The sequence below is a fragment of the Nannobrachium achirus genome (assembly GCF_963921795.1).
Source record: "Nannobrachium achirus genome assembly, chromosome: 21".
NCBI classification, from domain to species: domain Eukaryota; kingdom Metazoa; phylum Chordata; class Actinopteri; order Myctophiformes; family Myctophidae; genus Nannobrachium; species Nannobrachium achirus.
Genome location: NC_137828.1, coordinates 29,200,929 through 29,217,012, shown reverse-complemented (window position 1 = coordinate 29,217,012; position 16,084 = coordinate 29,200,929). Strand labels below are relative to the sequence as shown.

General features: G+C 42.6%; 1 protein-coding gene across 2 annotated transcripts in view; it reads right to left on the bottom strand.

Moving 5' to 3' along the window:
• Nucleotides 1-657: 657 nt before the first annotated feature.
• Nucleotides 658-16,084, bottom strand: part of LOC308307097 (collagen alpha-1(XV) chain-like) — a 136,164-nt gene continuing 120,737 nt past the window's right edge. The window contains exons 41-45 of one of the 2 annotated variants that reach the window (XM_080752230.1): nt 7,281-7,328; nt 7,010-7,072; nt 4,886-5,083; nt 4,564-4,679; nt 658-3,202 (exon numbers count right to left, since the gene is read on the bottom strand). In XM_080752230.1, coding sequence (XP_080608356.1) covers nt 3,001-3,202; nt 4,564-4,679; nt 4,886-5,083; nt 7,010-7,072; nt 7,281-7,328 — 627 coding nt within the window. In that variant the 3' untranslated portion in view covers nt 658-3,000. The remainder of the gene's footprint in view (nt 3,203-4,563; nt 4,680-4,885; nt 5,084-7,009; nt 7,073-7,280; nt 7,329-16,084) is intronic. The other variant, XM_080752231.1, reaches the window with a different exon arrangement.

The following is a 16,084-nucleotide window of genomic DNA, read 5'->3' as shown; positions in this document are numbered from 1 at the left end:
CCAAGACAACCTGTAAACAAATCGTACGTCACCCTTCAGAGTTGGATCACAACAGTCCTTCGACATCTGCTCAGTGGTTCTCAACTCTAATCCTTTGGGGACCCAAGACCAGAGTTTTTATGCTTTCCCTCTAAAGGCCAATTTATATAATATATATAATTTGCCTTGACAGAGTGCTACAGAGAAAACTTTTTGTTGTCCAACGCGGAAGTTATTCCCACTAGTGGGTCCCACCACAGATCCATTTTTGCATTGGGTTTTGGATAAATTAACAAAATAAGCTAACCAAAGGCTAATGTTTATATTAACACGTTTTGTTCAACAAGATAAATCTCCACAAAACAACACACTTTTCACAATCTTTGAACCACACAGGCAATTAATGCAATAAAACATTTTAAAAAGCACAGCTTCATAGCATGGGTAATATTTACGAATGTAATTTAGAACATAGTAGAATGGGAAAAAGTAGAACCAGTCTGATTCAACACGTTCTGAACAATGAACTAGTTGACACATTTTGTAGAATAGGAAGCTAAGAAAGTATTCTTTCACGCCTATACACTAGTTTGTTTTCATTTAACCCATTTAGACCTAGAATTATTGAATGCTTTAACTATTGAAAAATAGCAGATATACAAGCTCACAGCATGGCACCGAGTGCCGCGCTGCGAGCTTGTAGATCTGCTATTTTTGAAAAAGTCGTGAAAATGTGTGCAAATCTTTGAATATTATGTATTTTCAAAGCGAACGGTTGTAACTCAAACTTTGCTTCTGGGGGGGGGGGGGTCCCTGGAACTAAATATTTTGAGATGGGGGTCCGTGGCCAAATACATATGATTTTGAGGGTCCCTCACATGAAAAGGTTTGAGAACCACTGACATAGTAGTCTCTCAAGAACAGACTAACTGAGCTCCAGTTAAGTGAAAAGGACCTTTTCTTTGACGATGGCTGGCCAGATTGCTGACACAGAAACATAGGTTTTTTCCAAAAATCTTAGAAGGATTCAAAAGACACTTATAAAATCGGGTCAAAATCTTTTCACGATTTTTCAAAAATAGCAGATCTACAAGCTCGCAGCGCGGCACTTGGTGCCGCGCTGTGAGCTTGTATATCTGCTATTTATTTTATATTTAAAGCATAAAATATTGCGTCATAATGTGTTCAGGCCAATGAAAATGTAGGCTTCAGGCCCAGAGTTGAGAACCACCAGTGAAGCTGAAAAAGCATTGGACAACTGAAATGTCATAATATCCTTTCAAAGAACATGGAGTCTTGGTCTTGAATCAACACGATGCATTCATTATTTACACCTTTCCCAAGCGATTTACATCAAAGTCTCATAGCTGCCCTACACAGTGAAAGAGGAGTAACATTCAGACAAGTTCAAAGTCTTGTATCCCAAATCGGGCCTGGAATTTCGTCATTTTAGGGGCAAGGCCACTTCGGCCTTCGGTGTTGCCCATTTTTTAGGGCACAAAGGCCAAATGCCAGGGTAGGAAGGCCAACAAATAAAACAAGATTTTAGTCCATTGAAAGAATTTGTTGAATTTAAGGGTTAGGGATGATAACCTAATCTGCAGTGAAATAGATAAATGATGGTATTTACAATCTGATCCATGCTCAGTCCTGCACCAATCAAAGTCACTGGATTGGTTTAACCCTGCAAGACCCACTGTAGCTTTTTGGCTACATTTATATTTTATATATAAAAAAGTTTAACTAATAAATAAGAGTTTAAATAATTAGTTTTCCTGTTCTTTTTTCACCTAAACATCACCATTGGATCCTATTGTTTAGTATTACAATGCCATTGGCCAGGATATTTGCATATAAATACCCCCCACAGAGGAGAGATTCACACAACTAGTAGAAAGTAGAAATTAATTCGGTCTTGCAGGGTTAAAGATGGGGACTCGGGCAGTTAAGATTTCAGAATCTCAACAAAAGACACTGGCGTCTACATGACAAGAAAGAGTCACCGGTGTCTACTGTCTACATATAGACAAGACAGAGACAGAGGAGAAAGTGTTACAGTCAGCTGGGGCATTAAGGCCACCGTGGCCTCAGTTCATGCCATTGGTTTGAGGGGCACAAGGCCAAATTGAGGGGCAACGGCGGCCATGGCCTTCATGGCCTCCATGAAATTCCTGCCCTGATCCTAGCATATTCTCACTCTGAAGTCGTACTATAATAATGACAAATTGCTGCAAAATCTGACCATGCATCATCACCCGTTTGACGAGATGGGAATCTCCCTGTCTTGTGCCATTCTTTTTTATTGTCCCACAAACACTCAGCAGAGCTGTTCTCACTCCCTACTCGCAATAGGTTGACACATCCGTTGAAAACATTTAAAACAAGGAACAAGGCGGAGTCCCATGAGTCACGGTCAAATTCTGTCCCAAACCCCTGATCTTTTTGACCCAAGGGGTGTGAGAATGCGATGTGTGTTCTGACGAAAGTAAAATCATTTTTACAGTTCGGTAGAATGTGAAAGTACAATGCGATAAAAACCTAGCGCTGACCTTTGACCTTTTAGAAACATACAGGACGCGATCACAGCTTCTTTTGTTTTGGACTGTGTAGAGCAGTGATTCTCGACTTTTGGTCCGGGTACCGCCCAGCGGTCCAAATGGACCCTTACGTGTCTCAAGAGTTAAATTAACACTGAGGATTTCACAGTGTAGATTAGGATCCTGGAGATTAAAAAAATACATTAAAACTGTTATCAAATGGGGTTCCATGGCCCAATGCATATCAAACTGGGGGTTCTTGAAACAAAAAAGGCTGAGAATCAACTTAACTATACTCAAACCCCAATCTACATTGAAAAGAGAAAATATCAGTGCTTATTTATCTACAAGTTACAATCCCGTAAGGCTCCATTTGGACCCCTGGTAGTCCCCAGACCCTATGTTGAGAACCAATGGTGTAGAGCAGAAACAGAACAGTGTTTCTGTGTAGTTTGTCCTAGTTCTGGGGGGCAATGGGCGTTTACTACAAGTTTTTATGTGTTTCGATACAGAGGACGATGAACTGGTTGGAACAGCTGCGCGTCTGTTGGCCCAGGAGCTGTCCGGTGGTGAGGCTGGACGCCAGGCCCGTGAGGGACACGTGGTCGTTCCTCCACGCCTCGCAGTGGCGGTCCAACACGCGTAGACCTCTACTGCTGGAGCCGTGCCACATGGTCTTCTGGGGCCTGGCAGAGTGGAGAAAATACAAGGTCAATTGTCATGATAGAGGCGTAGCTGGATGGACAACTGAGTAGACAGTAGGGCTGGGCAATTAACCCAAAATACATCCAAACCCACATTCAGAACCAATAACCGCTTATTTTGGCTTATTTTAGTTATTATTTGTTTAATAAATCGTCTATTTACGGTCCAATAGAGGCACAGGCTTGCTGTTTGTGCATCAGCAGCAGTAATCCATTGATGCTTTTATGATTATGATTCATGCTTTTACTGCTGCTGATGCACTAACAGCGAGTCTGTGGCTCTATTGGCACTGTAAATAGATGATACATAAAAAAAAAACGAAAAACTTTGGAGCGGCCGAAATGAGCTCTTTTGGGAGATGACAAAGATCCCGTTTTAGAGGTTGGCAGATCTCAGAACAGGGGCAGCAATGAGGGAAATCCACCAAACCAGGTCGGAAGGTTTATGAAAAATATTCAGGGGGGGTCACGTTTTGGTCTGAACGCCTCCTTGCTCATGTACATTCATCGAATAATTGAGAAGCAGTTTTTTGTGTGAGATAATATATATATATCAACGAATGGAAATGAAAAAAATTCAAATTGATTTTTTATAAACGACTAAATTGATTCGTCTGATTAACCACATGTACCACATGTATTATATTTCGTTGTACAATGGTGGTGTGCAATAATACTGGATCTACATGCTCACTATTTCGTTTTACCAATCTTTAATTAATCGTAATAGAGGAAAAAGGTAGCAAAAGAATCATGATGTTGATTTTAAGTCATTAGTAAACAGACAGACAGACATACAGACAGACAGACAGACAGACAGACAGACAGACAGACAGACAGACAGACAGACAGACAGACAGACAGACAGACAGACAGACAGACAGACAGACAGACAGACAGACAGACAGACAGACAGGTCATTTATCATTCATGAGTAATCATTCAAAATCAATCAATTAAATCAGTGGTTCTCAACCTGTGGCTTGGGACCCCCAGACGATTAACTTAATGTGCAACATTGTTTTCTCACTCAACAGTAAACAATCCAACATGAAGTTTAAGGTGTATAGAGGGTATCTGCACATTTCTAAAGTGACAATTTAAGGACTTTTTAATACCAAATAAATAAATAAATTGGCCAAAAAATCAAATATTAGAGGATGAAATTGTGAAAATAGCCGATCTACATGCTCAAAACGCCTTGCAAAGCGAGGCGTTGTGAGCATGTAGATCTGCTATTTTCACAATAGAACCGTGTTATACAAAATGTAATGCCTCAACTCTTAGTGCTCATCAGGGATAATGAGAGACAGGATCAATGAAAGCCAGACAAATAAACATACCAGAAGGGGTCAGCTAGTACGTCCCGGCCATCGAACGAATAGATGGGGATCCTGGCGTTGATGGGTGCTCCCGCGCCGTTGAACATCTCCTGCCAGTTCCTGAACATCACGTCACCCTGACAACGCAAACAATCACAGACACAGGTTTAAAAAACAGAGACAAGGGCGTCACAAGGGGGTGTATGTCAGAAATCAGAATTAATCTTCATACTCCTCCATCAACTCAGAAATGATAGTGCAACAATGAGAAACATTAAGAAAACAAACAAACAAAAGGCAGTCAAAGAGGTTAGCATTAACAGGCTAATAATCCCCCCCTTACCCTGAGGTTGGTGACGGGCAGCATGCTGCGGAAGCCAGGGTAGACCACGTGGACCAGGTCTTGTCTGTGGGAGGAGATGAAGGCGCGGTAGTTAGGCTGCAGGCCCATGGCCTTGGCCTGCTCGTAACACATGCGATCGGCGGTGTCCAGGCCCATCATGTCCCCAGAGTGGGGCTGGTTGAGGGCCACCAGGTTCAGCTGTGAGGGACAGAGCAAGGATGGTGTCACACAGTGTTGTCTGAACAACCACACTTTGGCTTTTGTTCAGGGGTGGGCGATATGGTGATACATATCGTGGAGACGATACAATGTCTTCACGATATGCCTTTTCAGAGATATTGTATATCGTGATACAATGAGGGAGCATTATAAAAAATCCTGTTGAATTGTTAATACAGAGATTCATTGCAGAATTCATTTAAACCTGCATTTTGGTCTAAATCGGTTGTAAGAGCCATTTGAGCTTTTTTTTATTTTATGGCATGACATCTGGATGTAAATATTATGTTGGACATAGACAGGTAGAAAAAATTATGGGAACTACATGAATAACTGATGGTTAATATGATGGAAATTACGTGAATAACTGATGTGACAGGAATTATGTGAATAACAGATGGTTAATATGATGGGTATAATTTCATTGAATGTAAATGGACTATAACTGAGAAATGGACTGATGAAAAGGAAGAAAAAAAGTAAACCCTGTCTGTGAACAGCATGAGGATGATTAATGTGAGGAGGTGATGATGGTCATGGTTGTTTATTTGTTCTGTAAAAATTCAATACAAATTTGAGTGAAAAAAAAAAAAAAAGAGCCATTTGAGCATTGTTGCTTATTTAATGATTTAATAATGATGATGTCATGGCGTGTCAAGGCCCGATTGCCTCTCTATTTAACAAGGTGCCTACTCACACTCAGGTTTTGCTGACGGCCGAGGCAAAGTTTTCAACTGTGTTTCATTCACTGTGGTCTGTATTTGTGCCATGCTGTTTGTTTATTATTTTATTAGTTAAAGTATAGGACATTAGTTGACAATAAATATAATTAATTTAACGCTGGACATGTTTGGACTTCAGTTTTGTTTTGATCACACGTTTAACACCATCTTGGCCATTGCATCCAGTAGTGCTCCAAATATTGGATTTGGGCACTACATCGGTAGTTTTTCAAACTTTAAAATGTCAAGGTCTCCCCTTAACTCTGACCGATCAATTTAGACCTCCCAAAAGGAACCCAGAGAGTCCCTGGACACCACATTGAGGACCACTGGTCTGTTACTCCTTTTTCTTTTAGTAGGTGGTTGTACTGCTAAGTGACTTAAAAAAATCACACCCGTGTGAACTGAGCGGTGGTTGTGGGTGTGTGTGTGTGTGTGTGTGTGTGTGTGTGTGTGTGTGTGTGTGTGTGTGTGTGTGTGTGTGTGTGTGTGTGTGTGTGTGTGTGCGCGTGTGAAGAAAACACAGCCTGTGTGTGACTGCCCCCTCCCCTCCCCTCCCCCTGTGTGTGTGGGTGTGTGTGAGAGAGAGAGAGAGAGAGAGAGTATTGCAGTTGATGCTCAGACTAGACTCAAGAGCACCCTCTCTGGCCACTGAGTGGTAGTTCAGGCTACATACACACATACATACACGGATACACGGATACACACACGGCCATGCTATGGAGCGGTCTACCACCGCTCAAAAACAGAATTGTGATAAGATCTTGTATTTTGATGCAGCTTGGGAAAATATTGTGATATTGTATTTTACCATACAGCCCACCCCTAGATTTGTTGAGTAATTTCTCACTTTACATCACTGGTTCTCAGATTGTTTAAGCACTTAAGTCCTATTTGAGCTTTTGGCTATATTCAAATATTGCTGAAGTACAAGCTCGGAACATGTGGCATCGCGACACATTGTTAGCTTGTACTTATTATGGGGATCCCTGTCTCTAAATATTTTTGCCAAACAAACATCAATTTGGTGTCCTTGACATGAAAATGGTTGAGAAACACTGGCTTGTAAGATGAGACAGGTAGGCCTACATATAATAGTAGAATGAAGGAATGAGATGACACATCAAGATCCAGAAGTGTAAGAAAAGCTGATAAGCAAAGCCCACAGTGTTTTGGGACTCACCCTGTCTTTAACGTAAGGTATTCTTTCCATTACGTCACCTCTTATTTGTTGTGCCGGTCGAGGCTGAAAATGTACAATAGAACATTTTAATTAACTGTGATTTTAATTAACTGTGAATTAACATGTAAAGTGAACAGATAAAACATTTAATTCGTGAGCAGGTTGAAATACAAATAAAAGTGCCATCAGTTTATCAAGGTTTGGACGGTCTACATGAATCTATGTTTGGGAATGAAGTTGTGTTTATCCGTTATAAGAACATGTACAATACCTCGTCTTGTGGAATAATGTTATTCGGGAGGTAGATCAGATTGCCAAGCTGCGGAAAGAAACACAAAGCAGGAACATTCAAATGTTAAACATGTGTGTCTGTGACCTTGTTTGTAGTCAAAGACAAAATTCATATAATATATTAAGTTTATATAAATGTATGTTTGCAAAATATATAGACTGAGTGACCAGCCAACACACTATCTTGTTAAAGCTGGTAGTATGAAGACATACATGACCAGTTATCATCATTAGCTAATATCCCTCTCATAATTAATCTTGGTACATACGGTGTCCCTGCACTTAAAGCTATACTGTGTAAGTTGCTCAACTAGTGGTCAGTAGCGTTATAGCAAACCGCGGTCGCGTCTGCTTTTTTCGGCCGTTTTTCACCGCGGACCGGGCCTTCAGACCACCTATCCATAGAGGTCTTTCGTGTCCCTCTACGAGCCTCGGTTGGGGAGCTACATGCTAAACACCTAGCCCAGTGTAAACACTGCAGTGTATTTCCTGAAGAGCTCGGCAGTGTATGATCTGGGCTTTGATTGGCCGGTAGGGAGACACGTGTACAGAATGATGCATATGACGTAATTTTGCCGGGAAAAACAGCCCCGGTCACGGCCACCAGGGCTCAGTAGAACACATATAAAGAAAAGGCTTTGGGAGCTGAAATGAACAGAGTGGGTGTTCTAAAACTTTAGCGATTTAATAATTAGGACAATTTTAAGATTTGTTTTATTAAAAAAGTTACATAGTATAGCTTTAAGCTGGCAGCATAATTCAAATCAAGTCAATTTGTTTTCACCTTTCTGAAACCAAACCATTTCTCTATGGACAAAATTATTTTACGTATAGTCGATTCGGCTCCGCTTTTGTTATACCCGCCGACTATATTATACCGTGCTAGAATGCAAGAAATACAGAGAAGAACTTCAGCAAAAGCAAAATAGTTTTCTTTGCGATTAAGGCATTTTATTACGCCAAACTTTGTTTCCACAAGAAGTATGCCGCAGCTTTTAATCACTGACAGCAGCTGTCAGTGTATTCCCATTAGAAGTACAACTTCACCCAGTAGCAAGGCGTATGGTCAGCTTTCAACTCTGATCAAGGCCATATGCCGGAATGCATAGGTTTTCTAAATAAAGTTGTTTTTCTGCATTCCCGCAAGTGTTGTTGAAATTCCTTTCCTCCGGCGCATTACTAGCCTGATTTCAGACTCTGCGCTGAGCTTAAAGGTGATACACCATGAAATTTCACTTTTCCTATTTTAAAACCTTTTTTTGGGGTCCCACTAGCACCTTCTATCCTCATAAAGTCCCATTTCTGACCGTTGTGTCTTTCTCTGGTTTTGAGAAGGCGAAGGTTAAAAGTATCCCACGGGTTCTCAAAACAGGCTATCCAGATTTGCTGCCGATTGTGACGTCATCTGCCGATTGTGACGTCATCATAAAAAAAAGAAAAAAAAAAAAAAAACATTTTTTCAAAAAAAAACAAGGGGGGGTGGCGCAGTTCAGGCCAAAGGTGGTACTGCAGCTGAAATGCTCTGAGAGCCATTCAAAAATGAGAGAGGCTCTCTATTCAGGAGTGGTAATTTAGCCTCAAACCTTTTGAAAAACGTTTTTGGGACAAACAATATGACATAAATACTTTTTAAATGCATGGTGTATCACCTTTAAGTCTGACATTGTCCCATTGACAAGAGATTTCAAAGGGGAGGGGATTTGAAATTTGAAATTCCCAACCACAAGAGATCTGGTGGGAGGGGTTGTGTTTGACTTGTGTGTACACAAAAACATTCCCCCCTCCCCCTCCCCTCTATGACAGGCATAAAACAGGTAATTGTCTTTGATGCTAACGAGGTGTGCACACTGCACAACCCCCCTTTGAAGTTCAAAGGGAGTGTAATGTCTAAAGTTTCCAAAAATCTTGAGCACAAAAATAATGACGCACGTTGTAAACGTAGACACATGCTGAATACTGAAATAAAGGCAAAAAAAGTAGTACAGTTTACATGTGTCTCATGGACACGTGGACGTGAACGTGGTAAAATAAATATGTGCTCTCTCTCTCTTAGCTTCACTGTTCTGACCAAAAACTTAACAGAGAAAAGAACATACACCAAACACATCAATAAAGGAGCACCAATCACAGTCACTCACTTAAAGACAGGCCAATCCACACAGAACAATCATTACAGTACACTGCAGCACATGATCATCAAAAAATTACACACTGCTGCATAATATTGGATACAATTAACTTCAAAGAAAAGTCAGGTCAAAGTGACTAAGATCAAGGGCAAGTAAGGTCATCATGACATTATCCCATTAAGGCTCTTACATATCCGGCCCCTAATTGGTTATGCAATACAATTATCAGATCAACAAAAATACTAAGAGCCGTTCTACATATGTCTATAATAAGCATATAATAAACAATTCTAGTCTACTATTCGTCAGTCTTCGTCTTCACATGTCTTCATGTGTTCTTCTTGTGTTCACACTGCTTCTTGCAGCAAGCACAGTTTATGTATCGGTCTCTCCAGAGTACTAGTTTTTGTTTGCAGCTTCACTCTGCGCACTGTTCCACTGGAGTCAGGTATGGTTTGGGTAATTCGTCCCATTATCCAGGTGCTTCGTGGGGCTGAACTGTCAACCACAAGCACTACGTCTCCAATCATTAAGTTTCTCTTCAGCTTAGTCCACTTCTGCCGCTCCTGGAGAAGAGGCAGGTATTCATGAGTCCATCTCTTCCAGAATAAATCTGCAAGATATTGCACTTGCCTCCACCGTCGTCTAGCATACACATCATCCTTAGTGAAGGTTCCTGGTGCCATGTTGGGCTGTGCCTTCAACAGAAGCAAGTGGTTGGGTGTCAAAGCCTCAATATCGTGTGGATCATCAGATGGACTTGTGATGGGTCGGCTATTAATTATGCTTTCAGCCTCACACATGAGAGTTTGAAGACTGTCGTCTGTGAGGGTCTGTTCTTTCACCAAGGCACTGAGGATCTTGCGTATAGTGCGTATTTGTCGCTCCCATACCCCTCCTTGGTGGGAGGCAGCTGGGCTGTTGAAAATCCATTTGATGCCCTTCTTCTGCATAGCCTTTTCAATCTGTGAGTGGTTCAGGTTTCCAATGGCCTCTCGCAGTTCTTTTTCAGCGCCAACAAAGTTTGTGCCATTATCAGAGCGCATAATGCTGACCTGGCCTCTTCTGCTTATGAACCGTCGCAGGGCATTGATGCAGGAACTGGTGTCGAGACTGTCCGCTACTTCAATGTGCACGGCTCTGATGGTAAGGCAGGTAAATATTACGCCATATCTTTTGACGGTACCCCGGCCCCGTCTAACATCAAAGGGTCCAAAGTAGTCGACACCTACATTGGTGAAAGGTGGTTTATCTGGTAGAAGACGATCTTCAGGCAGATTTGCCATCTTTTGTTCTCCAAGTCGGCCTCTGAGTCTCCTACAGACTGTGCATCCTGATATAAGACTCCGGATAGCTGAATTCGCTTGAGGGATCCAAAATCTTTGTCTCAGCTGCGACAACATGAAGTTGCGCCCGCAATGTCCAATCTTTTCATGAACATCCTGCAAGATGAGAGTGGCAACTCTGGAGTGTTTTGAGATGATTGCCGGATGCTTTGCTTCCTCTGGCAGAGCGGATCTGTCCAGCCGTCCTCCAACTCTCAACATGTCGTCTTGTAGAGCAGGGTCCAGCTTATACAACGGACTGTTTCTTTTGATTGGCAGGTTACTGCGGAGAGCCTTCAGCTCCTCAGGAAAGCTTTGACCTTGGCTGTATCGAATGATTTCTGTTTCTGCATCTATCAGCTGTTCCAAGGTAAGTGATCTCTTTTCCAGAGTAGATTTGTACTTTTCCATGCGCCGTTGGATTAGCACCTTCTGTTTCTCGGGATCTTGTTCCAACTGATTGATCGAGTTTTGTAACTCTTTCCTTTTGTCTTTCAGGTGGATCAACATTTCCTTGACTCTCAACATCCAAGCTACCGCTCTTTTGAGTCGGTCCCAACTTGAGTGGTACTGAAGCAAGGTGTTCACAGGGTCAAGCTTTTCTTCAGCTGCGATGGTGTTCACCATGATGTTCTTGACTTCTGGATCATTTTGCGGTTCTTGAGTCAAGTTGTCTGGTCTCTTTGGCCATTCACTTTCCGGCTGCAAAAGAAACTCTGGCCCGTTCAGCCATGTTTCACTTCGCATCAGGCTCTTGGCGTTCATCCCTCTTGTGACCTGATCAGCAGGATTCTGAGAGGTTCTGACGTACCTCCATTGCGATGGTTTGGTATCCTCTCGTATCAGAGCAATCCTGTTTGCCACAAAGGTTTTGAAGCAAGCGGTCTCGCTGTCTATGTACTTGAGGACTGTTGTACTGTCAGTCCAGAAAGTAGACTGCTGAAGTGGGATTTGTATTTCTTCTCGCAGCATCTTGTCCACTTTCACGGCAACAACAGCTGCGGTTAACTCAAGTCTTGGGATAGTCATCTGTTTAAGTGGGGCTACTCTGGACTTCCCCATCACCAGGGTACAATGAGTTCTGCCTTGCTCATTTGTCAGGACAAGGTAAGATGCTGTGCCATAGGCATCCTCACTTGAATCAGAAAAGTGGTGCAATCTTGCTTCTACTGTGTTTCCAAAGTCGGCAGGTTTAACACATCTGTTGATGGTGAAGTCTGAGAGGTTAGTGAGATCTTCTAGCCACTTACACCACTGATCAGCTTGCCAGCTGCTGATCTCTTCATCCCATTCTAGCTTGGCCTTGCACAGGTCTCTCAGAAGAAGCTTGGCAGGAAGTACAAACGGTGCCAGAAATCCAAGAGGATCATAGATGGAGTTTACAACAGAAAGCATACCTTTTCTGGTCAATGGCTTGTCATGCTGCTTGATACTGTATGTAAACGTATCATCTTCGATGCACCACTGCACCCCAAGGGCCCGTTCAGTGGGTAGAGCATCATGAGTGAGATCGAGGTCTTTTAGCTCACTGGCTCTGTGCTCCGCAGGTATGGATGACAGCACTTTTCTGCTATTGCTTACCCATTTCGTGAGGTTAAAACCTCCCTGCGCACACAAGTCTCGAAGGTTCTGCACCAAGACAACTGCTTCTTCTTCCGTAGCCACAGATTTTAAACAATCGTCAACATAGAAGTTGTGCAGAATGGTTTCCACAGCTTGTGAGTCTGCAGAGTCTCGCCTATCCTCTGCTGTTCTTCGCAATGCATAGGATGCAACGCTAGGAGATGATGTCGCTCCAAAGAGGTGTACCACCATCTTGTACTCCTTCATCGTTGCGTCTAGGTCACCTTCTGGCCACCATAAAAAGCGCAGCAGATCGGCATCCGTTTCTGGAACTCTCACTTGGTAGAACATTGACTCAATGTCTGCCATCATCGCAATTGGTTCTTCCCGAAACCTCATTAAGGCACCAATGAGTGTATTGGTGAGGTCAGGTCCTTGCATCAACTGACCATTCAGCGACACATTCTGGAAGGAGGCTGTGCAGTCAAAGACCACACGCATCTTTTTTTTCTTCGGGTGGTACACCCCGTGGTGTGGGACATACCAGACCCTGTTGTCATCACGAACAAGTTGCTCTTGTGGAACTTCAACAGCATAACCTTTGTCGAGTAGGCCTTTCATGAAGTCCTTGTAGTCCTCAAGAAACACTTCGTTCCTTCTCAGTTTGTTCTTCAAGCTAGCAGCTCGCTGTTCTGCCACACAGCGGTTGTTTGGCATTTTAGCTTCTTTGTCTCTCAGCGGAAGCCCAACACAGTAATGTCCATCCAAAAGTGTTGTGGTCTTTTGAACTGACAGCATAAACTGTTTGTCTTCCTGGGACATCTCATCCTTGTCATCGTAATGACGCTCTGGAAAGTCAGTGTTATACTGTTGCACCAGTAACTGTTCTATTTCCAACACTGAGATTCGGTTGATGCTGTAGTGAGCTGTCGTATCTTTGGACTGTTCGTTCTCGTTCTTCGCAGATCCACAGACCATCCAGCCCAGTACAGTCTTAATAGCATAGGGCCCTTCATCTCTACTATTAATTACGTGCCACGGCTCCATTGCCTTAGGATTGTCGGCACCTATGAGAAGGCCCACATCAGCGTCAAGGTGTGGTAAGCATACCTCACTCAGGTAAGGCCATTTTTGCAGATATTGTTGGCTCGGTATGTTTTCTCTCTGAACCGGGATGCTATCGTGTGTGTAGACTTTAGGTAACTCAAGGTAAGTACTCTCCTCTAGGCCACACACCTCCAGGTCAGAGATCTTGTAACTATCAACCAGCCTTGGTCCATCTGGTTTATCTTGGCCCATCGTACTCAACAAGATCTGAGTCTGCTTTCCTTTGACGTTCAGCTTCTTTCTGAGCTTGTCTGTACAGAAAGTCGCTGTACTGCCAGGATCCATAAAAGCATATGTGTCTACAGTCCTTCCACTGCTACGAGACTTCACTTTCACTGGCACTATTGATAACATACAATCAGTCTCTCCGCCCCCAGTATAGCCAACTATTTCCTGAGGAACAGATTGTTGAGTGCCTGTGACTTCTTCGTTGCTGCGAGTGCTGTTAGTGCTCTCTGACACATTTGCATTCTTAATGGCTTCTTTCTCTTGGTGAAGAATTTCTGGGTGTTTACCTGAGCACTGTTTGCAGTCCATCCTCTTCTTGCAGGTTTTGCTAAGATGGCCTTGTGTTAGACACCCAAAACAAAGTCCCTTTGTCTTTATGAACTCAACACGTTCTTTGTGTGCTATCCCTTTAATTTTGTTGCAGGATTCCAACGTGTGATTCTTTTGACAGAATAGACATGGGGTCTCAAAAGCGTTGGCTGCTTTAGCTGGATTAGGTTGCTTTGCCGTTGCATCTGGCTTTTTCTGTTCCACTGCCACATTGGTAGCAAAGCTTCCTTTCACTCCATTTTTGATGGGTTTTCCCCTTTCCTGGCTTTTCGCTGCTGTAGATGTGCGACTCTCTTGGAGGTCTCCAAAGAGTGGATCCATAGCTACTTTAGCTTGACGCTCAATGAAAACGACAAGATCAGCAAATCTTGCTCTGTGTCCTCTTCTTTCCAAGATTTGGAAAGCTGAATCACGCCATCTTTCCCTCATTTTGTAGGGTAGTTTGGATACCACCATCCTCATATTTGTGGGATTATCCATTTCCTCCATAAACGCCACATCTTCCATTGTGTTGCGACAGCCAGTCAAAAATACAGCATAAGCGTTCAGTGCTTTTCCGTCTTCTGTCTTAATTTGTGGCCACTGCAAGGCTTTGTCAATGTAAGCACTAGCAATCACCAACTCATCTCCATAATGTCTCTCTAGCAGTCGTTTTGCTTCCCTAAATCCTCTGTGCGGTGGCATGTGCTCGCAACTACGAACAAGGTCTTGTGGTTCTCCTGCAGTGTACTGTTGCAAGTAATATAACTTGTCCTGATCATTATCAGTTCTCTGTTCAATAGCTTGTTCGAAAGCTCTGACAAATGATCGATAGGTAAGAGGGTTACCTTTGAACACTGCGACCTCTTTAGCTGGAAGCTGAGCCTTGGACTGCTGCTTGACTAGCAGTTCTGTAATTGCATTCTGCTTCTCCATTACTTGAAGTATGCCATCACTGCTTCTATCCAGCTGTTGCCTGCCATTGGTGTCTGTGTGCCTTGGCATCACAACCTGTGGTCCTGTAACTTGTGGTGACTTGGTTGTAGTCTTGCTTTTAGTTGTGGTAGGATGGCTTATTGTCTCTTTTTTCGTTCGAGACCCTCCTGACACTTTTGAGCGGACATAACTGTTCATGCCATCCCTTGCTTCGTACTCTCTGAGTACTTTTACTTTAGCTCTTTTTTCAGCAATTTCTACCTCCAAGTTCAGCTGATCTAGCTTTGCTTTCATACGTGCTACCTCCGACTCAAGCTTCTGTTTCTCCTTTAAAGCTGAGGCACGTTCAACTAATGCAGCTAGATTTGCTTCTTCAGCAGCTCGAACTGAAGTACGAGTGGATAAGACAGATGTGCGTTCAACAACTGAATCCTTCTCATGGACAGTCACTTGTGATGCACTATCATCAGGACCTATCTCATCCTCCTCCTCTTCCTCCTTTTCCTCTTCATCTAATTCGCTTACACGTAAAGCATCCATCCATTTGTTAGCTTTGTCTTTAAACTGAATGATATTCAGCATCTTAGGTTCAAACCAGTTTTTTTCATCTGCCTCTTTTTCTTCTGTAGGCAGAAGATTTCTTATCTGCTCATTGAAATCTTGAAAGTCGGCAACATAAGTGTTGATCTCATAGTTCATCAACCCTTGCACTGCCTCTAGATTGGCAGCGTCACTCATCAGACTTTCAACTTCATGTATTTTAGCAGTTATCTGGCTTAATTTTCCTCTCCTGGCTCCAATGAGCCTATGCAGTTTATCCTCCAAAGCCCTCTCAGTAGGCTTACTCATTCTTTTAGATTCCATTTCTACAGTGTTACTTTTCTCATCTTCAGCCATCATGTCACAAAAACAGAGCGTAAATTCTATGCAAGGCAATAAAAAGTATCTTCTTTAACACTTCTTCTCTTACAGACCAGATGCATATAACTTCTGAACACGCAGAGTCTTCAATGGCTTTTAGTAGCAAACAGAGAAAAATAGTCACTGAGTAGCTTGAATCAATTCACCTCTGGGGCTGAAGTGGCTTCAACAGGTTTTTTTTTTTTTTTTTACCTTCTTTAAAGTTGTTGATTTTCCTCCAAGAAAGTCTTCATCGAGTTGTGTAGAATAATTCTTCCAAAAGATAT